The 22725-nt window shown below is 42.6% G+C and overlaps 4 protein-coding genes across 7 annotated transcripts in view; 3 read left to right on the forward strand and 1 right to left on the reverse strand.

Annotated features, from left to right (window-relative positions):
- si:ch211-166a6.5 (clustered mitochondria protein homolog) overlaps positions 1–3689 on the forward strand; it is a 13984-nt gene extending 10295 nt beyond the window's left edge. For all 4 annotated transcript variants that reach the window (XM_042420507.1, XM_042420508.1, XM_042420509.1 and 1 more), the window contains 10 exons: positions 7–91; positions 250–403; positions 548–687; positions 1148–1228; positions 1426–1551; positions 1665–1774; positions 1894–1987; positions 2070–2195; positions 2285–2358; positions 2862–3689. In XM_042420507.1, coding sequence (XP_042276441.1) covers positions 7–91; positions 250–403; positions 548–687; positions 1148–1228; positions 1426–1551; positions 1665–1774; positions 1894–1987; positions 2070–2195; positions 2285–2358; positions 2862–3468 — 1597 coding nt within the window. In that variant the 3' untranslated portion in view covers positions 3469–3689. The remainder of the gene's footprint in view (positions 1–6; positions 92–249; positions 404–547; positions 688–1147; positions 1229–1425; positions 1552–1664; positions 1775–1893; positions 1988–2069; positions 2196–2284; positions 2359–2861) is intronic.
- A 1611-nt stretch (positions 3690–5300) lies between these two features.
- Positions 5301–8416, reverse strand: srrd (SRR1 domain containing). Its single transcript, XM_042422138.1, has 6 exons — positions 8062–8416; positions 7891–7931; positions 7003–7214; positions 6811–6909; positions 5993–6144; positions 5301–5906 (listed from the first exon to the last, which is right to left on the reverse strand). The coding sequence occupies exons 1-6, from the start codon at positions 8211–8213 to the stop codon at positions 5666–5668; spliced, it is 897 nt and encodes a 298-aa protein (XP_042278072.1). The 5' UTR covers positions 8214–8416; the 3' UTR covers positions 5301–5665.
- A 485-nt stretch (positions 8417–8901) lies between these two features.
- On the forward strand, positions 8902–13973 carry tfip11 (tuftelin interacting protein 11). The gene is made up of 15 exons (XM_042422137.1): positions 8902–9070; positions 9470–9683; positions 9804–9981; positions 10068–10224; positions 10341–10468; positions 10589–10750; positions 10972–11163; positions 11360–11539; positions 11662–11796; positions 11919–12022; positions 12147–12315; positions 12442–12685; positions 12825–12967; positions 13088–13253; positions 13468–13973. Exons 2-15 carry the CDS (start codon positions 9472–9474, stop codon positions 13812–13814), a joined length of 2517 nt encoding a protein of 838 aa, XP_042278071.1. The 5' UTR covers positions 8902–9070; positions 9470–9471; the 3' UTR covers positions 13815–13973.
- A 944-nt stretch (positions 13974–14917) lies between these two features.
- thoc5 (THO complex 5) lies at positions 14918–22534 on the forward strand. Its single transcript, XM_042421310.1, has 20 exons — positions 14918–15047; positions 15313–15417; positions 16826–16969; positions 17193–17306; positions 17688–17785; positions 18024–18170; positions 18277–18391; positions 18686–18818; positions 18914–18991; positions 19098–19141; positions 19778–19877; positions 20622–20730; positions 20822–20923; positions 21007–21103; positions 21183–21294; positions 21386–21489; positions 21597–21684; positions 21803–21918; positions 22030–22220; positions 22327–22534. The coding sequence occupies exons 2-20, from the start codon at positions 15319–15321 to the stop codon at positions 22388–22390; spliced, it is 2055 nt and encodes a 684-aa protein (XP_042277244.1). The 5' UTR covers positions 14918–15047; positions 15313–15318; the 3' UTR covers positions 22391–22534.
- The last annotated feature ends 191 nt before the right edge of the window (positions 22535–22725 follow it).

Consider the following 22725-nt stretch of genomic DNA (forward strand, 5'->3'; position numbering starts at 1 on the left):
TGACAGCTCTGGCCCGAACCACCTGGTTGAGCAATATGGTCTCCAAAAGCTCTCCTTGCTCAGAGAGTTCTGTTTAAAGACTGGAGTACAGGTAACAGACACTGTAACATTAATCTGTAACAGTCAACTGAAACACATGTTTTATAGTACACAATGAGCTCTATTGCAAAATTAGCTGCAAGATAAAAGAGGAAAAGGCATCCACACGTGTATTTTTGTTCATGTTTGTTAATTCTTTGTCTACACCAGTTGAGGCTGAGAGACTACCTCCTCGACAACCAAAGTAAAGCTCCCATCGGTCCTGATGACGTCCTCAACATCTTCCCTGTTGTCAAGCATGTTCACATGCCAACTGTGGATGCTTCAAAAACATATCGTGCTGCGTGGAGCTCCATTGAGAAAGGTGTGTCTATAAATCTGTACAAAAGACTTTGTGCTGCAGATTAATATAAGTATAATCTCTTTGCCCAGTGTGTGTGTGTGTGTTTGAACTAAACATAAACAGAACTTTATGTGCAAAAAATTATTGTGTGTTTCTCGAATGCAGGTCTGTTGGATCAGGCTCATGAGCGCCTGAAAGAAGCAGCCTACCTGTTTGGTAGGGTGTGTGATGACCTACACCCTGAGGCCAGTTACTGTCACAGCCTGTTGGCCAAGGTGGCCTTCCTGCAGGGGAAGGCAGCCGAGGTGAGCCAACATCCCCAAAACTCTTCCCAGATACTCTGTTGGTTTAACACTTTGCTGTTTATATATATTTACATAGTTAGTGAAGTACTATATGTAAGTACATTTTTAGCTACTTGTACTTTACTTGCAAATTTCCATTTTAGGCTACTTTATGCCTCTACTCCACCGCATTAGAGAGAAATAGTGAACTTTTTACTCCACTACATTTATCTGACAGCCATAGTGACTAGTTATTTTGCAAATTTAGATCTTACATATAAAACGAATGATCAGTTTATAAAATATTATAACACTATGAATGGGTCCATTGTGCATAAGGAATACTTACTTTCAATACTACTTCAATACTTAAAGTACATTTGAATCAGCATGCTGATGTGATTGTAGCTCTTAACATACAGTACTTGCATAAAGCTGGCCATTAATTCCTCTCATCGCTATGACTTCCTCTGTTCTCAAGGCTCGCAGTACCCAACTGAAAGCAGTGGTCATCAGTGAGAGGGTGCTTGGCTTTGACCATCCCAACACAATCCAGCAATATGTGAGTCTTTTTCACCCATGTATTGTATTTGTTGGAAAGTGTGACCAAGCTGGAGGTACCACTACTGGAAATCAAACCCTGGGTCACTGTAGAGATGAATATGAACTATATCAGTGTCTATAACTACTATTTCTATAGAGTAAATGCTGTGCCATGTGGTCACAGTGTGATTATTAATGTTGTTCTATTTTATTTAGGCCCTCTTGGCTGTCTATATGTATGCTGGAGGGGAGACCGCCCTGGCCCAGAAGTGTCTCCTCAGAGCTCGCCTGCTAATGCTAACTATCCATGGAGAGGACCACCCCTACACCGCAACATTGGATGTAGGTTACAACAGCTTTAAAATCAGCCCCAGCAAAAAACAAAGGCTTTCTTAATATCAAAATAAACACTATTTACTTATTGAAATGGCATTCCTGTCATTGTTTTCTTGCAGAGCTGTCTTGGGTTGGTGTTGACAGGAGACCATGCAGGGCAGTTCCTTAAGAACGCTCTCAGACTCAACACTTCCTTCTTTGGCCCCACAGATCTGCACACTGCTCTCAAGTAAGATGCTATTTATAGCTTCCACGTATATCTTGTAGAAAAGGTCAGCGCAATCCTGTCTTTGATCTATTATTTCCCTTTTCCAACATCATCATTCTCCTGTTTCCTTGTGCGTGCAGCCAGCATCTGTTAGCCCAGTGGATGTGCAGTCAGGGGGATTACCGAAGTGCTATGAGCCATGAGAAAGAGGCCCTCACTGCTTTTACCTCCCTGGTTAGTTTATTTTTCTTAGTGAGTATAATTGAGAGAGAGAGAAAAAAGCAGATTGTCATGTTATGGTTATTGTCTCTCCCAGTTTGGTGAGGATCACACTCAGACGCGCTGCAGCAAAGAGTTTCTGTGCACAATCACCAAACAGGCAGTGAAGGTTGAACGCTCTCTCAGACAGGCAGGAGCCGAAAGTACGGAGCAAACAGTGGAGGTATGCTCTGATATTATCAGCCTCTTTCATCCTCTTTAAAAAGAAAAAAGGGAATGTGTCTGTTAACCTCCATTTCCCCCTGTCTTTAGTGTCTAACTCCAACAGCTGAAACCATTCTGGAGCAGATGGTTCTGGTCACAGGGATCAGGAAGATTGCACACAGGTAAGTATTCTCTGTATGCTGGGCTGACATGGTGGATTAGAAGTACCTGAGAGGTGCGCCCCGGTAGCCTACTGGTTAAGCCACATGCCACATAACCGCAATGTCCACAGCTCAAATCCTTTGTTGCATGTCGCCCCCCATCTCTCTCTCCCTTCATCTCCTGTTGTATCTACACTACACTGTCCCTTTAATAAAGGCATAAAAAATGCCTTCCCTCCAAAAAAAAAAAAAAAAAAGTAGCTGATATGGCTGACCAATACTGGATTTTTGAGGCTGATACTGATATTATTATTGTGTTTTATAGTTTAAAAAATCTGAGAATATATCAGGTGATAAAACAAATATTTTTGAGAAGGATCCCTTAAATTATTTTTTTAAGAATGTGACCAAGATATGTACCAACTGTTGAAACATTAACTTGTCCGTGTTCTCTAGTGGACAAACTATGTAGCAGAGACACTGTTTCTAATGAAGGCACTCATGAATATGTTGTGTTTTCATAGTGACAGGCTCCAGGAGTATAGGCAGAAACACCTGGAACTAAAGGCAGCAGTGAGAAAAGAACTTTTGAACCAAATGAACGGAGGAGAGAAAAGCACAGATCAAGATCCAGGATGTGGGAAGGAAGTCAAGGACGGAGGAAGCCCAGCGGTGGAGAGTAACACTGAGAGCCAACAGGAGCAGCCAGTGGAAGAGACCTCGGTGGAGAGTGCTACTGTAGTTTCAGCTAACGGTCATGTGGTGGAGCCCGCTGAGCATGAGGAGAAAACAGAAGTAGATGCAGGTGATAGAGCAGCTGAGGTCAAGATAGTGAATGGTGAGACAGAGAACAGGGCTGAAGCAGAGGAAAGTGAGGCCAGTGCACCAAAAGAAAATGGGGAGATGAAATCTGACGCAATGGTTGATGAGATGAAGTCAGGGTCAGATGAGGTTAACGGTGTACTAAACGGAGCCGTGGATATCCCTGCTAGCCCATCAGTTCTTAAGAGTAAAGTGACCTGGGCAGATGTTGTTGTGTCAAAAGCTGTCATAGCCAATGGAACAGGACACAAAGTCACAGCTGTAAACGGAGAAGCAGATGTCACTGCCAACGGATCAGCTGAAAAGTGAAAACATGTCAAAAAGGAAAACAGTGTTGTAGTAACATTTTCTTAAATCACTGCTGTAAGAAAAAAAACAACTCTCCCAGGATCCTAGATGTTATTTGATCCAATGAACATGAAGCAGAATACGAGAAAAGATAGAGTGAGATGATGAGTGTTACTTTGTGTTGATGCTGGGAGAGGGCTGTACTGAGTTTTTCAACAATAAACTTTTTACTCTTGTGTATCAAAAAAGTGCTCTCTCTCCTTTATTAACAGTTATCTTGTTTTTGGCACACATACAATAAATATAGTTTTCGACATTGCCAAGAGGGTGTGGCCGGGCGGCGACGAATTTCGATCCTTCGCCATGGAAACTGAAACGGCCATAATTCCGGCATACATGATGCTAAGAGACCCAAACCTTTTGTGCTTGAAAAGAGTCCCGCCCTGAACACATCCATGTGTCAATACTGGATCTGAGTCATAGCGCCAACTACTGGCAACAGGAAGTAACATGTTTTACACTTTGACGCCCTGTGGGTAGCACGGTAATAGGATTTACCTCAACTTTACCCAGAATAGCCTCAACACCTTGGAGTTGGTGTTACCATGGCGACGTGACGAATTTCGATGTTTCGCCATGACATTTCAAAGCCTTATAACTTGACTTCACATGATCTGATCTTTTCCAAATTTCATATGCTTGTTAAGAGTCCCCGTCTGAACACATGTAAAGGCCCATATTTAGTGACAGTCATAGCGCCACCTACTGGCAACAGGAGGTTTAAAGCGCCACTCTTTTGCTAACTACTCCTAGCAGGTTAGTCAGAAACACATCAAATTTGGTCAGCCAAGGTGTAAAACCTTGATGATGATAACTGATGATAGCTTTTGAGTTTTCATCAAAAGCCGTTGCCATGGCAACACATTGTTCGCCACAAAATACGAAGCTGTTTTTAAGGGCCAAGACATGTTTGAAAACTCACAAAACAATGCACACACACGGCAGGTTACAGTCGTATCGTATTGGTGGCTGGCATAAGTGTGGCGGAATGGCTCTACAGCACCCCCTACAATATTTCAACGAAGCAGCCCCCGACCCACGTTAAACCTACATGTATGAAAATCGGTACACACATGTATCATGCCACGGCGCACAAAAAAGTGTCTTGGACCCATAGCTGAAACCCAACAGGAAGTCAGCTATTTTGAATTTAGTGGTCAATTTTGGCGTTTTTGCATGTCTTATGTTTTAACGAACTCCTACAGAATTCATCATAATGACTTAAATATCAGTGTGTGTCATCTAGACTACTATGTGATCAAAAGTTGGTTGAAGCGTGTGGCCGTGGCGTGGCATTGAGTTTTGATGTTTCGACATGACAGAGGAAATTGCTATGACTTTAGTGTACATGGCTGAATCTGCCTGAAACTTGATAAGAGTCCCGGCCTGAACACGTTTACATGACAATATTCAGTCATTGATGCAAACTGGCCCCATAGCGCCCCCTACGACATTTCAACGCAGCAGCCCCAGCAGCAGGTAAAATAGTGGACAAAGGAAGTGATGTTTATCTCCTTCTTGCACTGTCTGAACACAGCCCGGGTCTGGAGACATCTACATGTCCGTGACAGAAGCCCTTCGACTGCACCATGCCCCGACGTACGCAAAATTTAAATTCTTCTTCAATTTTATACCCTTCTAAAGTTTAAATACTTCTCTTGTATTATGCTACTTTCTCACCAAAGCCCCAGGAAACGCAACTTCATGTCATCATATGTAGCACTGAACTGAGCAGTATAAATGTAACTGTGGTGAGATGACAATAAAGGACAGTAAAACACCAGACACATAACTAATACTTAACAGGTAGTTCCTATTCAGTGAAAGAACTGCTTTATTGCTGCCTTAAAGCTTGAATTAATTGGCCCAAGATGCACAACAGTACTTTTTCCTTCTGAATGTTTGCCTGATATCAGACAGAATTGTCAATTTGTTACACTCCGTTTCCATCTTCAGTCAATCAGGCAACTCTGTGGAGTGGGTGGATTTAAAGTCTGGACCCACAAATCCCAGTGTAGCCTTGGGACTAACTTATCATGAAAGTGGTTCAATTGTGCAATCCTTAGTTTGAAGCATGTTTTTTTAAACTGCACACTGGACATCAATGGCAACGATAAAAAACTGTACAGTTTTGTTCATATCTTGTCAATGTTCTTTCTCAGCTCCGTGCTTCCCTTTGTATGATCTCCAAGTCAGGGCAGTGTTGGTACTGTGGTTCATGTGGTTCTGTCCAGGCGGACTGAGGCAGTTTGTTAAGGCTGCTAGAAGGAAATGTGATGACTGCTGTGTCACTGAAGACGTCAATCAGACGGGACGGACAGGGTAGCGCTCTCTCCTCACACATGTCCGCAGCCTGGCTAATGTACCTGTAGTCCCGCTTGAATTCTCTCTCGATCGCCCTGTTGGGATGATACACAGCAAACGTCACGTCATCTCTGCTCCAGTTTCTTAAACATTATGTCCATCACGCATGTCTAGTACAAACCTGTCCCTCATGCCGTTGAAGCTGTTTCCAAAGATTATCATCAGAGGCAGACGTTGTGTACTCCAGTTCTTCCACAAGAGGTTGTTGTACAGGGCTTTCCCACAATGCATCAGGTAAAAGAGTGTGGGCTTAGTTGCCGACCGCTTCCCCTCCTGCACAACGTAGAGAGACAGATACAATATACCAAAGGATCAGATTAGTGTTTAAACAATTGTTTTTAGATTGATTTGCCACTTTAAGACTGCCACTCTATTCAATATGATATTAAAATCAACCTGCTGAGACTTGAGATGAGTAATCAATCATGGTGAACATTATGTCCCCTTTATTTTGGTAACACCTTGAAATGCTTGTCTATTACTGAATTTGAAAACATATTGTGAAAAGTCTTCCAGGATGGTGCATTCATGTGCTGAAAGGACATGACAGGAAACTAGTCAGGGAACAATCTACATCTTTTAAATGCAAGAAAGAACCAAACTTGCATTTTACTAACATCCATTTTTCTCTTTTAGATCAGATTTTCTGACAAAACTGCCTATTAGTCCTACTGTACATTCTCTGGCACCTGAGTCTCCCACAAGCTCTTGAACGCACCACACTTTACAAACTAGTCCACACCTTCAGCTCCAATGTCACAACAGCTATCGCCATAGCTACTGAGCAAACTCCATCCTCTGAGAAAACTTTTTAAACTTCTGTTTCCATAGTCAAGAATGAACTTTCACACTAGGTGCTGCTGTCAAAACACCCAACAACACTGGAACGGTCTGTTTTCTCTCCGCATTGTACATCACCAAAGTAAGTGACGAACTGACCTCATTTTCTGTGAGTACAGTCAGACCCAGCTCTCTCAATACGTCCCTTTCTCCAGAGGAGAATGCAGGGTCATAAACAGAGCAGTCCTTCAGTGGAATCTGGAGGAGGAGAAGCAGTGAGATACATGGTTTAGACTGAACAATGTCATGTGTAAAGTATTTATCTCACTGGATAAATCCACATCCTCTCACCTGCCCTGCATCCAGCAGCAGCAACAACATGGCAAGCTGGAAGCGAGCCGAGACACAGGAGGAAAAGGAGCCCAGACCATAACACACACACTCTAGATGTTGAGATGTTCTGTCATCTCTGCCCTTCTCCACCTGATCGATGGAGACCTCAGTGTCCTTTTTGTTCTCTGGAGGTTTTGAGAGGGATGCTGATCCTGCCACCAGCAGCTGTTCTGAACACAAAGGTCACAGAGCTGCAGCTTAAAGGACTGGTTCACATTTTTTCAAGTGTGTCTTAAAACAGTCATATAAACACTGAAAGAGGTTTTCCTTGCTGTAATGATTCCCCCTGTTCATACTGGCTATCAAAATATCCCCTTCAAATGTGTTTTCAATGTAAGTGATAGGGGTCAAAATTCATAGTGTGTCCACACAGTCATTTTGTGCAGTAATGTATTTAAAAGTTTATCTGAAGCTTATATGAGGCTTCAGCACTCTGAGTTAGCCATATCAAGTGTATATCTGCCACATTTACAGTTTAACAAAAATTCCCTCTTTGTTTTGGCCCTGACAGTGTTTCCCTGTTGAGCAGCAGTAGAAGTATAGTAACAAAAAGAGGGAATATGGCACTAAAAAGACTAACGTTGAAATATATCTACTTGTTTTGACTGATTTGGACAGCTGGAGCTTCATATTAGCTTCAGATAAACTTTTAAATACATTTTTGCACAGAAGGAGGCTTGTGGATTTTGGCCCCCATCACTTAAATTGTAAGTGCATTATGAAGGGATCTTCTAATGGCCAGCATGAACAGGAGGAATGATTATTATTATTATTATTATTATTATTATTATTATCATGGCAAGAAAAACATGTTTAGTAGTAACTCCATTTGCCCAGCGGACTCACCTTTCCAATCTTTCCAAAACTCCTCACATCTTAGTTCAGACCTGCAGAGGAAGAGGAGAAGTTACTGACGTCTCTTGAATTTGTGCATAAGCCTGTGGTGAAAATAAACATTCACATGAAACATGAATAATACTGAGAGTCTGCTGCTTGACTTGACTGAAGACCTCTTACTCTGTTTCTCTGATCCGTTTAACAGTTTTCCCAACATCCAGCTGCTCCTGACAGCATGCTGCTGCAGTTGAACACGGTTTAAATGTGTTTGATCTCCGCGCTGCACCTTTTCGTCGCCTGGCAACCTGCCACTCCTCCCCGGTGTCTGACATCTGAGCTAATTCACCGGTAATTTTATGTACACATTCATAGCTACGTGACACAAATAACAGTTATATTCAAATCTAAGATATAAGTAAGGCGCTGCCTGGTTTTCACGAGTCTACAACAGGTGGGAATACGTTGAGTGTAACACCCGCGTTTCATCTTCCGGTGTGGGATATTTCTTTCCTAGGATGGCGAAGTCATGACTCGCCCTACTCTGGCTCTGATTGGCTTACCGTGATACTTTTACCCCAACTCTAACTAATCTCACCCCTCATGCCTAAACCTAACCAACCCCATCAACGACGGCAACGAGTACTAGCCAATCAGAGGCAGAGTAAGGCGGGTCATGACCTCGCCATCCTAGATAATAAAATTGGCTCCCGGCGTTAAATTATCTTATTCCGTAAAATAAATATTGTATTTGTATTATTTAAAAGTTTCCCCTCGTTTTAGTCAAATATAATATGGGCAATAAACGAATTGTAGAGCAATTATACATTTACTGCCCATTCGTGGTCTGACAACCAAACAACCAAAACAACCATCGTTCGTTATTCGGAGCGTTTAAAAATCTATGTTTTCAAAAATATTTTTTGCCATCTAAACTGCCATGAAGAGGAAAGCATATAAACCATAATTATTTATAAAGATATTTTGTTTTGACGTGTAAAATTGAGACACAGGTCCATACAAAGGTTGTTACAACACCAGAAGTCACCCGGAAGTACTTTGTGTTTTCGTGTGTGGTTCGTACGACGAGGAAGCTAACGTTACCTAGCAATATCTAGCTAAGCTTTTATTACCGCCACAGGAGAAAGGATGTTTAATTAATCTCTAATTGGAGGAATAAATAACCTTTCAGGTGAGTTTGAGTAAAGAGTGTTCTCATTGTTTCACAGGACGTGAATTTTACGGATATAGCGAGCAGTTAACAGTAAATGTTAACTTGTCCTCACATTGCGCTTCACAGTGGCGGATCTGTCAACAAGTTCGTAGTTTACTAGAAATACTGGTGTTAACGTTATCTAGCAAGCTATAATAGAGGATGCTGTTTCAGCTAACCTAAATCTTAATTGTTGTTGACCTCATACTTGGGCTAGCAGCAGTGACATGATGATATAATTACAAATCATTTAGTTAGAATAATCAAAACGTACTGGATATATCTTTCCATTTTTGACTGTCAGCGTTAGGTTATTTTGTTTTTCTTTTTTACATACAACGTCTACTGTCTTCACATGTTATTTCTCATGATCTCCAGAGATGTCCATGTCCCACCTGTATGGGCGAAGAGGGGAGGAGGAGGAGGAGGAAGGTGTAGAAATTGAGAGCTTTGAGGTGACAGATTGGGATCTGGCCAATGAGTTCAACTCAGACCGCCGCAGACACAGGCAGACCAAGGAGCAGGCTACCTATGGCATCTGGGCTGACAGGGACTCGGATGAGGATGAGAGGCCCAGCTTTGGAGGCAAGAGGTAAAGCGTGGATTTGTGTTTGTTGCCACCCCAATGCCTCATTTTCCCAAGAGGAATAGATCACAGAAACGCAAACCACTACTGCACAGCAAAATGAGACAATTGTTTGTGTTTTTTTAGATCTAAAGACTACTCTGCTCCGGTGAGCTTTGTGAGTGCTGGCCTAAGAAAGACTGCAGCTGAGGAGAAACAACAACAGCAGCAGCAGCAAAAAGAAGAGGGCTCTGATGACTCTGATGATGACGCTCCTTCAGCACCTCCACCTCCTCGCGGAGGTGCACCTAAAAAACTCCAGATGGTAAAATTTGTTGTGTGTGTATATGTGTTATACTGTATTATATTGTTGTACGATATGATTTGTCAAAAACTAATTGTTTTTGCCAGAGTAACTTCCGTGGGAACCAGATGCAGAGGTTTGCAGGTGGCATACAGTCTGGACATGGCATTGGTAGCTGGGAGAAGCACACAAAGGGAATTGGACAAAAACTGCTGCAGAAGATGGGTTATCAACCAGGCAAAGGCCTGGGGAAGAACGCTCAAGGTGGGTGAGCCTAAGGAAGCTGCATTATTCTGATGTTTTGGGCGATATTGTGTGTTGTACAGAAACAACATAGCAGAGCTGATATATTCTGATCGTGCACCCTCTTATTGCTTCAGGTATTTTAAACCCTATTGAGGCGAAGGTTCGTAAAGGCAAGGGAGCAGTGGGTGCTTATGGCAATGAACGAACCAAGCAGAGTCTTCAGGACTTTCCTGTGGTTGACTCAGACGAAGAGGAGGAAAAGGTAAAGTGTTTTAGATAATGATCTTTTTCTTGATCTTTTCCATGTAGCTGCTTTGCTAGAAGCATAATGTCAAGTCAGTCATCATTATTTTGACATTTCTCTCAATTTCTGTCTGTGTAGGAGTTTCAGAAGGAGCTTGGTCAGTGGCGTAAGGATCCTGCGGTTTCTGGAGGGAAGAAGAAACCCAAGTATTCTTACAGAACTGTAGACGAGCTTAAGGCTAAAGGCAAGCTGGCAGGGCGGAGTACAGCAGCATCCGCTGGAGAGTTGGCACAAGTTAAGGTATGTTGGAAAAGATTCTTGCATTAACACTCCTTTGATGCTGGCTTACAGGAATGTTATCAAAGCACTATAATTAGATCTTCACATTCCTTAGATTAGGTGTAATGTTGAGATACAATTAAGGAATGTAACTTAATTGTAGTGTTACACTCAAAACAATCCCCTCTGGATAAAATTCTTTGTTATATAAATGTAAGCACATTTTCTCTTCCCATCTTTAGGTAATAGATATGACTGGAAGAGAGCAAAAGGTATATTACAGTTACAGTCAGATGTCCAACAAGCACAGTGTCCCAGATGAAGGTCCACCGAGCATGTCCACACGGGATCAGAAGGGATCTGGCTTTGCTCTCCCTGAATTGGAACATAACCTGCAGCTACTGATAGACCTCACAGAACAGGACATATTACAGGTATGAGCGAAACAAAAACATCTGGCAAATATATTGAGCTCCAACAGGGACTAATGCAGGATTCTGTCTGTATCAGCCACCCGAGGCTTCTTTTATATTGCTGTGGTTTCTAGAAGTTTGCTGTTACCGCTCTTCTACTCCTCTTCTACACACTGACATGCTTTCTATTCTGCTATCCTATTACCTGCTTCTGTAGTCTGCCAGACGTCTGCAGCATGAAAAAGATGTAGTTGTGTCTCTGAGCCATGAGTCACGGGCACTGCAGAGCAGATTGGATGCAGAGCAAGATGCCATACAGAGAATGGAGGCCGTGCTGGCATTGGTGGAGCGGTTTCCATCTGGGGAGACGGCACCAGGGGAGGGACCAACCCTGCAGGTGCGTATGCAATACGTATATATTGAATACACACAGACGAACACATTCAGATAATGTCTAACTTCACTTTTATCCGGTTGAATCCGTGAAGGTAATTTTGTTTGGTGTTCCTCTTTGTTCAGGAGTGCGCCCGGATCTTTGAGACTTTGCAAACAGACTATTATGAAGAATATAAGATGATGGGATTAGCAGACCTGGCTGTAGCTGTTGTTCATCCATTACTTAAAGAGAAACTACGTTCCTGGGATCCTCTGAAGGTATGTTTTTGCAGTTATCTCAACATCTGTGTTATCCCCTCTTTTGTGGTAACCACAGTAACTACTCTAATTACTTACAGTGAAGTTGCCTCTTCTCAGATTGTTTTCTGTGATTATTTCAGGACAGCTCTTATTGTCTGGAAGACATTGGTCAGTGGAGAGCAATCCTGGAATCTAGAGACCTTCACTCCAATGCCCCAGATTCAAACATGGACCCTTACCACAGGTCATTATGTACACACAAACACACAGTCATGTATTTGCGTGGATACATTTTACTGGCTAGATTTTACAGACTTGTTTTGACCGCTTGTGTTTGTGACATGTATGATGTGTTTTTGTTTGACCAGAGTGCTGTGGGAAGTGTGGATACCAGTCATGCGGTCCTGTGTGTCAGGCTGGCAGCCTCGTATGGTCGGGCCAATGGTGGACTGTGTGGAAGTATGGGCTCCTCTCCTCCCGCCGTGGATCCTGGATCACCTACTGGAGCAGCTGGTTTTACCCCGGTTGCAGCGAGAGGCAAGACAGACACATTTAGATGAAGAGAAACTCCACTGTTTTTGAAAGAGCATTTGGTTTCATAACTTCATAATCTGAAAAGCATAAGTTCCACCTCTAAACCTCTAAATGTTTTCTATTTAATAGGTGGATAACTGGAATCCTTTAACGGATACAGTGCCCATCCACTCCTGGATCCACCCTTGGCTGCCTCTGCTCCAATCACGTCTAGAGCCTCTTTACCCACCCATCAGGAGCAAACTTTCTAATGCCTTGCAGCGGTGGCATCCCAGCGACACCTCGGCACGCCTCATTCTGCAGCCGTGGAAAGATGTTTTCACACCAGGAGCATGGGAGGCCTTCATGGTGAAAAACATCATCCCTAAACTAGGTATGTCTTCATCAGTGACAGTCAGAAGTATACCACAGCAATTGAAGAAAATGAATTTCACAGCACCCTTTCTTATCCTGTCCCTCCTTTTCCCGCTGATTAATCCTCTTTGTGTGACGGCTTCTGTTTGCCTCCACAGCTCTGTGTCTGGAAGAACTGGTTATTAACCCTCACCAGCAGCAGATGGAGCCCTTTCACTGGGTGATGGACTGGGAGGGCATGCTGTCTCCCTCCAGCCTTGTGTCCCTGCTTGACAAAAACTTCTTTACAAAGTGGTTGCAGGTCTGTAAAGATACTTTACATGAAGTTAGAATTATTCAGATATAATTAGCCACATTTAATTTGATTAAAATCATTTGTGATGTTCCTCTGTTGTGTCCGTTTGGGTTTTGTCGATTGTAGGTCCTGTGTTCATGGTTGAGCAACAGTCCGAACTATGAGGAAATCACTAAGTGGTACCTCGGTTGGAAGAGCATGTTTAGTGACGTCTTGTTGTCACAGCCGCTCATAAAAGAGAAATTCAATGAAGCGTTGGACATCATGAACCGTGCAGTGTCTTCAGGCATGGGTTTGTATTACACACAGTCTCAGACCACATCGAACAACATGCTCTACAGAATTAACTACACTGACTTGAATATGTACCAAATGCCTCAATATATAAACTCATGACAATTACATGACAGTATTCCTTTATAAAATGATGATAATAAAGTGCCTGAGCACTTTTTCACTACGGTACCAAAACATACTACAACACTTGTTCTTTTTCATGTCCACAGGTGGATATATGCAACCTGGTGCAAGGGAGAACATTGCATATCTCACACAGACAGAGAGACGAAAGGACTTCCAGTACGAGGCAATGCAGGAGCGCAGGGATGCTGAGAGTGTCGCTCATAGGGGCATCAGTGCCGGTGTGCCGACAAACTTCAAAGATCTCATCCAGACCAAGGCAGAGGAGAACAACATCGTCTTTATGCCCATAGTGGCCAAACGGCATGAGGGCAAACAGCTGTACACATTTGGGCGTATTGTCATCTACATCGACAGAGGGGTTGTGTTTGTGCAAGGAGAGAAGACCTGGGTGCCCACATCTTTGCAGAGTCTGATAGATATGGCCAAGTGAGTGTAGACTGGCTGATTCTTTGTCCTGCCAAGTGTAAAAAAAAACTGGAAGTACAGCAAATGTTTGCTTTTAATGTAACTTCAGTGTAATGAAACTTTGTCATATTTGTCTTTGTACATTTTAAAAATGTCAGAATTGTGAATAAATCATTTTTGAATACCTGTGATCTACTTTGACTGTCTTAATCTGAGATGGAGTACATATGGTTAAGAACTGAACGTGCAGTATACTGCATGCTATTGGTTACTTTTATGAAGGTTTTCTATGCAACGTTCAATCTTTATATGGCACTTTTCATTACAAGTCAACTCTGTGCTTTATGGTAAATGCATACAGCAACAAGTAACACGTGTAGACATACAGACACATGGATACAGTGACTAATCAAAAGCCAGAGAAAATAGGAACGTTTTCAGTTTAATTTTGAATATGGACACAGTTGTGAGACTTGTGACAGATCTTATCAGGTGGCTTTGTTCCAGAGAACGACCAAAGTAACCAAAAGCACCCTCAACAGATCTCGGTTTAATTCAAGGTACAGGTAGAAAACCACCACATAACCTGAGAAGTCTGACTGGATTATAGTCAATGAGCATGTCAGAAACTGGTAAGATGTAAACACAAGACAGTATACAGTATAATATGTAGACCGTTCACCAACTGGATCACTTATTGCAGAATGTATAAATATACTCAGTGTATTTTTCAAGTCCCCCTCCACTCAGAAATGTGTTTTTCTTCTTGTTTCTTCAGGTGGATGTTTGAGCTTCACTGTGAATTCACAGAATGATGTATGTGCAGAGTTTGACACTAGACATTGTTCCAAGCGGAGGATTTTTATGTCTTAATACATGTCTGGAGGGGATCTTTAATAGTCCGACAGGGACTATTATAGTTTTTAGACAGAGCACTTATACTATTAATATGTATGTGCATTTTAGTTTTACTACTTCTTGACCTAGTGTTAAGTGTTTCTGGCAATGCAAGGGGAGGGAATAAAGTCATTCTTAATCCCTTTACAGTAGTTTATATTTTAGAGTTGCAATGCTTTATTGTAACTGTAGATGGTGTTATAGTTACTGCTTTTCTCCTTCGCCTATCCAGTCTGATGTTTCTGGCGCGGCAGGGCTTCCGTCCTCAGTCAGCGCCTGCGGTAGAACAAATTGTGTTGTTCATTCATGTGCAAATACGCACGATTTTAGAAATTTCAGACATATTTTGCACATTATCGAGGTATGTGAATATTGTTAGACATCTTATCAGTCACTGAATATGTCGATCGATAGTTATATTCGAGTAGAAATCTGCCTTTTTGAGGCTACAAGCTCACGGTTGTTAGCCGAGGAGCTACCGTTAGCCAGTGTTTAGCTTCCATAAGTTAGTGCTAACAGTAGCTTCCTTGCTAGTAGGGAAAGATTGGAGGCTCATACTTAACTGACCCTGGCTAAATTTCAGTTTCACGGTTTGTCTGACCTGTATATTCCTAATATGTTTCTAGCCAGCAATGTCTTCGGACGCCCTGAAGAAGCGAAAGTCGAAGGTCCTTCGCAATGAAGGAGGAACCCCAGAGATAAAGCGAGGACGAGGAGACGGCGAGCAGCAGGTAGGACACCGCCGGGATGGAGCAGCTGAGCGGGGCCGACCAGCACAACAGTGCAAGTAGCGTTTAGAGAGACCTCCAGCCCAACAGCTGGTGTTAAAGTCCAATATCAACAGTATACAAACCTAAACTATGTCCAATTACTGTTCCCAAGATCAAGATCTTGAACTTTGAATCTTAATAACATATTTAAAGTAAATAGTAGGTGTGTTTGAGTCACAAAATACTAGAAACATCATATCATCATTGGCAGGCAGCAAATCTATAATAACGCAATACAAATAATGCATTTACCTTTGTAAAAACAATAGTTACAAAGTGCCTCACAGAGCAAAACAAAGCGAAAAAACAGAAGCTAACAGCAGACTACAGATTGAGAACAGGAAAATGCAGAAGTGTGTTTTGAGAAGGGACTTGAAGATGGTGAGCCTAGGTTCTTCTGGTAAGGCCTTCTAGAGTCGAGGAGGCTTGACGGTGAAGGCTTTGTCACCTCTAGTTACCAACCTTGATCTAGGAACAGCATAGAGATCCTTGCCAGAGGTCCGCAGACTGTGGTTCATAAGGGGTCAGGAGTTCAGAGATGTATTTTGGAGCATCCTGTTTAGCCTGGAACGTGGTCTAAAAGTACAGTTTTAAAAATGATTAGAGTTTAATCATGAAAGTTTAAACAAATATTTACTATTAAAAGTGTTACAAATGAAGAATTTGTCCTACAACTGTGGGATTAAAATACATTACATTTCACAGGTATTATTGTATTAACCCTTCTGCATTTTACTGGTCATCATCACAGAGAAGAATAAACATTGTTAAACCTGCTCCTGTGATCTACATGATGGTTCTTATGTGAGCAAAACACTAATATTTTGGTGATGGATGCACCAAGATAGTGAGTACTAGATTGGATGTTGATATTCTATTTTTTAAAAAGCCTTGTAAGTATGAGTTACAGCCAATTAATAGATTAGTCAGTTAATCTGCAACCAGTTTGACAATGAAATAATTGTTTTAGTCATTTTGTCAAGCCAAACATTTTCTGGTTGCAGCATCTCGAAAGTGAGGAAGCTTCTCTGTGTCGTAGAAGATGGTAAACTGAATTTCTTTGGAGTTTGGACTTTGGGTTTTTTGACATTTTATGGACAAAAGTGATGAATTGAAAGATTAACGGCAGATTAATTAATAATGAAAACAATCCTTAGTTGCAGTCCTAGTATGAGTCATCAAGCTCAACTTTTGGAAATTTTGGATGTCCGTCAACTCAGTCACGCACTTCTGCTCTGAAAACACAATTGAATTCCTGCTATTTGTGCTTGGACTTGACATCAGTAAAGGGAGTGAGCTCAATGTGGTGCAGGGCTGATCGTAGTGTAATATACTATTAATATTTATGTTGATTTTATCATTTCTCCAGGATGTGCGTGTATATAGTGAAGAGGTGGAGCTTGATGGCAGGGACCCTGAGCAGGACTACCTGCAGTACAAAGAGTCATGTGAAAGTCTGGCCACACTCATGGGTGAGATCCAGGAGCTCAAAGCCAACGGAGCCAAGGAGGGGGTGAGATTCATACTCTGAAAATACACACAAATTAGTCATAATATGTGTTGGATTGGATATGTCACTGTAGAAACCCACAGCAGGAACTTAATCCATACAATAAAGTATGTTGTTTTTTTTTTGTGATTGTAATGCATTACAATCTGGTGCACATGATCCAGACAAGGCTGATTATCAGTTTTCACCTCAGTAATGGAGACTAACTTGTGATGCCTCTTCTCAGTGTGCCGAGGTCGAGCGGAGACGCATGCAGAGCTGCATTCACTTCATGAATCTGAAAAAACTCAACCGTCTGGCTCATATGCGACTGAAGAGAGGCAGAGATCAGACACACGAGGTAACTCCCACACAACTCTCAAACACTGTCCCACATTTATGAGATTTTAAAAGAAATACCAGCTTAGGTTAAGTTCACTCTGTTTCATTCATTTGCTGAAAAAGTGCTGCCTCAACACCCTTTTGTGCTGATCACGAAAGGCAGGTCGAGTACCAAGCACTTTGTTTCTACTTTGTAACACCTAGCTGCTGCAGCTGCTACTGTCAGCAAAGAAGGCTCTTAAACGCCCTCGGGCTTGTTATTGTTTAGAGTTTATCGATCCAGACTCCGAACTTGCTTATAAATCCTTGTTCTTGTCGAGTCTTCCTTCTGAATCTTGGTGTACTTGTATTTCCAAATCAGCTTAACCACTGCCTTTTGTTTTGTTTGTCTCTCCTTCAGGCAAAGCAGAGAGTGGACGTGCTGCACCTTCAGTTGCAGAATCTTCTGTATGAAGTTATGCATCTTCAGAAGGAGATCAGCAAGTGTCTGGAGTTCAAGTTAGTACAAAATATCTCATTCAACCAAAAGAGGACGAAGTCAAATTACTTAACATGAAAGTCAACTGAAGTCAAGCCTGATTCTACACAATAGGGACAAAAAAATATTTTAATAGTTAGTTATACATAAAGTTGCTTAGTTGGAGTGAAGCTTGTAAATATAATTTGTTACTTGTACTGTTGATAGTTCGTGCACAGGTTTTTGCAGTGGTGGGTAACATCTCTCTCCCTGTCCCAGGTCTAAGCATGAGGAGATAGACCTCGTGAGTGAGGAAGAGTTTTACCAGGAGGCACCGCAGGAGATTTCCAGGCCCCACCTCACGAAAAACGATCCCCACCAGCTCACACTGGCACGACTAGACTGGGAGCTTGAACAGAGGAAGAGGTATGCAAACCTACGTACAGCTTTGTAGCGTGACGTGCTTTATCAACCAGTCTTGATTTCTGAGAGAGCACGGAGTAGCTGTTTGAAAGTTTGTGCTTGGATGCAGGTTGGCAGAGAAATACAAGGAGTCTCAGGCCACAAAGGAGAAGATCCAGAAGAGTATTGAGGTGAAGAAGGAACATCTGAGAAGCTTGCAGCCAGGACTGAACGCCATCATGCAGGTATAACCTCCATCAATGTGCCATATTGTAAAAGTTTTACTCATTTGAACTTAAATAGTAACACACCATCATTCTGTTTTGTTCCAGTGTCAGCAGCCTGGAGCACTGATGTCTTGTTCATTTATTATGTATGATATTGGACATTTAATTTATTTCCTTATTTGCTCGTAAAGTGGTCTGTCCAGTCCTGTTAATCTTTTTTCATCATTTAGGTGAAGGTCTTAACTGCAGTGCTACTAATAGACCATGTACGTATTCCTCTGAATGACATCATTTATCTTTCTCCTCCTTTAGGCCTCTCTCCCAGTGCAGGAGTACCTGTCCATGCCTTTTGAGCAGACTCAGAAACAGACAGAGATTGCCCGACACCTGCCGCCTCCCCTCTATGTCCTGTTTGTTCAAGCCAATGCCTACGGTCAGGCCTGTGGTAAGTAGTCATTAGAGTGTATTCTGTCTCGAGACACCGTAGAGTGGTGGGTGCAAGCTTTGATTATTCTTGATTGATTTGTGTTTTCATACCAGACAAGAACCTGAGTGTGTCCATCAGCGGTGATGTGGATGAGGCCAAGGCTCTGTCCAAACCTCCAGAAGATTCCCAGGGTACGAAACACTACTATACACGGCTGCCAACATTTTTTTTTTTTTTTTGTTAGAGATGCATCCCCAGCGAAAGAATCATAACAATAACTTGTTTTGTGTCTCCCAGATGATGAGAGTGACTCAGATGCAGAGGAGGAGCAAGAGAAAACGGTGAGTCTCAGGCCTGGCTTTTATTCAATAAAATACACACACACACACACTGAGGTCAGCGAGTTCAGCCGTCTCCTAATGTACCCGTCTCTGCAATGGACACACAAACTGTCCCTGAAGCCCGGGCTGACACATATTGTGGTCTGATGGGTGGGGGAGCAGCAGGTATTGATTACTTCCTGTGTCCGGATGAGTGCCAGCTGGGGGATTCTGGGAAATATTTACCAAGAATGGCAAAGTGACTGTAACTTGAGCCCATCTCTGTCATGCACACTCGGCATCAAACCACTGTTCGTTTTTGTTGTCAGACTGCTGTGTGAATGTTTCTGTAGATGTAAAGTAAATATATATTTTGTGAAATACTCACATGTGGGAAAAAATGTATTTGGTTGCAAACTGTGTCTCTACATCCGTCCACTTCTTTTTTTCGATCTTTCACCACTTCCAGCCCTTTTAAGTGCCTCTTTCTCCTCATATCTGTCATAGCAGAGGCGTAAAATGCTATAGGCTTCCCTCCAAGCAGCTGAAATTTTATGCAAATTTGTATTAATTTATTTTGTCAAACATGCACTTTGTTTTGCTTTCTTTCTCATGTCTTGTTTCCTTTGCTTTTTTTTATTATCTTTCATTTCACAGAAGAGGAGAAGGCCAACTACAGGCGGCCAGCTGGACGACAAAAGACGAGAGATGCTGAAAAGGCATCCGCTGTCCCTCTGCTTAGACCTCAAGTGTAAAGGTAACTCACTCTACTTGCTTGATGGCTTAAAATGTCAGTCTGCACAAAATAAGTCATTCTGTCCTCATGCGGTATTTTTAAGCCCAAATGTTTTCAATGCGCCTGTGAACGTGACCATATACACATAACTCAATACCTACCAGATAGCGTGTGAAATAAAGTAAGCGTGACCCATTCTGCTATGATGTCATGACACCACTTGACCCTTGTGTTCCCTCTGCTGGCGATACAAGGAACAGTGACAGATTATAGGGAGATCTGCATTGCAGGCGAAACTCTACCTAAAGGGGGAGGGTGGAGTTGAGAGAGATGCGTGCAGCACTGTGGGTCTGCAGCACCTACAACATGCTGTAAGCATCTTTCCTCATCACTGGTCTTTCTCTAACTTCTACTTTTATCTCTAGTAGCTTCCATCTCCCCGGTTGTCTGCGCTGCAGCAGTCAGTTTACTGCAGTAAAAGCAAACAAAAAGGAGTGGCGAAGGTGTCGTGAATGACGGTGTGTCACTGAGTGCAGTGTGACTGCAGAGAGTGGAGCGTGAAAGATGACCATCAGCATAGTATGAATCCCCCGGGTGTCGCTAGCATCCATCCTGACCACACCCTGTTATAGCTCTCTAATGCGCTGCAATGTGAAGTAAACCCCGGGGGCTGCTCACAGGGAGGATAAATGAAAAGAGAGAGTGTTGAATTAAGCTAGTAATGGATTAGTTCATTACCATGTGTTATCCATCTTGTCTCCACAGATGGCAGCGTCCTCCATCTATTCTTCTACTATCTGATGAATCTGAACATTATGACAGTGAAGACCAAGGTCTCCACATCCACAGACCTAAGCACAGCCATCAGTGCAGGGTATGTGTGTGTGCGTGAGAGTGTGTGTGTGGACATTTGTCTCCCTCTTTGTGGCCATGAAAGGAACATCTAATGACGTCTTCTTTTGCAGGGACCTGCTGAAAGCAGACACTCTCCTCAGCTGTCTCTTCACCAGCGACCAGGGAAGAGAAACACCCAATCCAGCTAACCGCTATCAGTTTGATAAAGTCGGGTAAGAATATAAAATAATTCAAGGACAGAACAAAATAAGCAAATCACCTTTTTGAATTAAACAAAAATTTCCCATTTCTTTAGGATTGTTTCCTTTGCTGATTATGTGGAGGAGCTGGGCCATCCCTACATGTGGGTTCAGAGTCTTGGTGGACTACATTTTCCCAGTGATGCATCAGAGGTGTGTGTATGTAGACATCAAGTATCCTCCAGTATCGCACAGATTGTGTGTGTGTACTCATGTTGTTTGTTTTTCCCAGGGTGTGCGTGTGGGCAGTTCTCTGAGCGCCAGCCACATGGAGAGCACCATTAAGCTGCTGAGGGGACGAGTCCAGTCCCGCTTGGCTCTGCATAAACAGTTTGCCTCTTTAGGTACAGTATCTGTTAACAACCACGCGCATTAAATGTCCCTAATGAAGAGATTGTAAATTGTGATCAAGGTCGTTTGCTCTCCTGTCCTCAGAGCACAGCATCATCCCTGTCTCCAGCGAGTGTCAGCATCTCTTTCCAGCCAAGATCATCTCCCGTTTAGCTCGCTGGACCACCATCACACAGCAGGAGTACATGGTATAAACACACTCACGGATGTTTTGAATCACCTGTTCTGAAAGTGTTTATTCAAAAAACACATAATAAAGTGTCTTTCTCACTGTGATTTTTCTCTTCTTTGCAAGGATCTGCCATTTATACGTCATGTGACTGATGCCGGTCTGGCAAAGGAGACTGATCTGTACTTTATGGCTGTGGTGGAGAGAGGCACAGGTAAGAACCACTACTAATGTGGCTTTTAATTAATGCTTTAATTTTTAAGGGGGCGGGGTGTTTTTGGTCTTTTTTTTTTTAATTAAACAATCTTCCTCCATTTGTCTTTTTCTCTCAGCTCGCCTCCAGGCTGCGGTGGTGCTGAGTCCCCGCTACCCAGAAATCTCTCCTCTTTTCTCCCTCTCTCTCAGCTGGAAGGGAGAGCGCAGTGGACGCACCGACGACAACCTTCGAGTATGAACATTTTAATAGCGATCATGTCCTCTGTTGCTGTACAGGCTCATTTTATGCCTCATCAAACAGGGTTTATCTGGCTCTAACTGACTCATCTTTTACTTTCTTTAGGCCATGGAGAGCGAGGTGAACGTGTTCAAAAACGAACTGCAGGGACCCCGCCCAGGACACCAGCTCCTGACCAATCAAATGTCACGCCTCTGTGTCTGTCTGGATGTGTATTTGGAGACTGAGGGACAGGATGACAGTGTGGAGGGACCGCGGGAGTTTCCCCGTGAAAAGATGTGCCTGCGCACTGTCAGGTACACACTTATAGGGAGGAATTAGTAAACTCTTCACACCCGATTAGTCACAGACTCACTAATTAGATTTATCTCTGATTTCTGTCTCTGCCTCTTTGAATTTCAGGGGTCCAAATCGTCTGAAGCCATTCAAGTACAACCATCCTCAGGGCTTCTTCAGTCATCGTTAAAGCTGTCCATACGAGTCTCCTACTATGCTTCAAAACTCCTTCTCCTTCAAGCTTAGCTTTGTGACTCTTTAAACACACTGTATACCTTTTTAAAGTCTTTATACCAATTTGGAAATAAAAAAACACCTTGTTATTTTCTTGAAATAGCATGTATCTGGTCTCTTTAAGTCTCTATGGCAGCACATGTTTTGTTGTATGGTTTAAATTGACCTGTTTTATCCCTCTGCCTGCCTCTCTACCCTCACCTCTCCCAGATGCTCTATTTATAGGCGTTGTCTGCGCTAGCTTATTAGTATGCTGTTGTGATCCAGTGCTGAGTCACTTCCACAGAGAAT

The sequence above is a fragment of the Thunnus maccoyii genome, chromosome 9, assembly GCF_910596095.1.
Source record: "Thunnus maccoyii chromosome 9, fThuMac1.1, whole genome shotgun sequence".
Classification (NCBI taxonomy): Eukaryota; Metazoa; Chordata; class Actinopteri; order Scombriformes; family Scombridae; genus Thunnus; species Thunnus maccoyii.

Bases quoted from the DNA above. Each gene is read 5' to 3' on its own strand.
- srrd (XM_042422138.1), bottom strand. From the start codon at position 8,213: ATGTCAGACACCGGGGAGGAGTGGCAGGTTGCCAGGCGACGAAAAGGT. The intron at 7,215-7,890 runs GTGAGTCCGCTG...CTTTGTGTTCAG, and splicing joins GTTTTGGAAAGATTGGAAAG to AACAGCTGCTGGTGGCAGGA. The intron at 5,907-5,992 runs GTTTGTACTAGA...TCATCCCAACAG, and splicing joins TTCAACGGCATGAGGGACAG to GGCGATCGAGAGAGAATTCA.
- tfip11 (XM_042422137.1), top strand. From the start codon at position 9,472: ATGTCCATGTCCCACCTGTATGGGCGAAGAGGGGAGGAGGAGGAGGAG. The intron at 10,225-10,340 runs GTGGGTGAGCCT...TTATTGCTTCAG, and splicing joins CCTGGGGAAGAACGCTCAAG to GTATTTTAAACCCTATTGAG. The intron at 12,023-12,146 runs GTCATTATGTAC...TTGTTTGACCAG, and splicing joins AACATGGACCCTTACCACAG to AGTGCTGTGGGAAGTGTGGA.
- thoc5 (XM_042421310.1), top strand. From the start codon at position 15,319: ATGTCTTCGGACGCCCTGAAGAAGCGAAAGTCGAAGGTCCTTCGCAAT. The intron at 15,418-16,825 runs GTAGGACACCGC...TCATTTCTCCAG, and splicing joins GAGGAGACGGCGAGCAGCAG to GATGTGCGTGTATATAGTGA. The intron at 20,924-21,006 runs GTAAGAATATAA...CCATTTCTTTAG, and splicing joins TATCAGTTTGATAAAGTCGG to GATTGTTTCCTTTGCTGATT.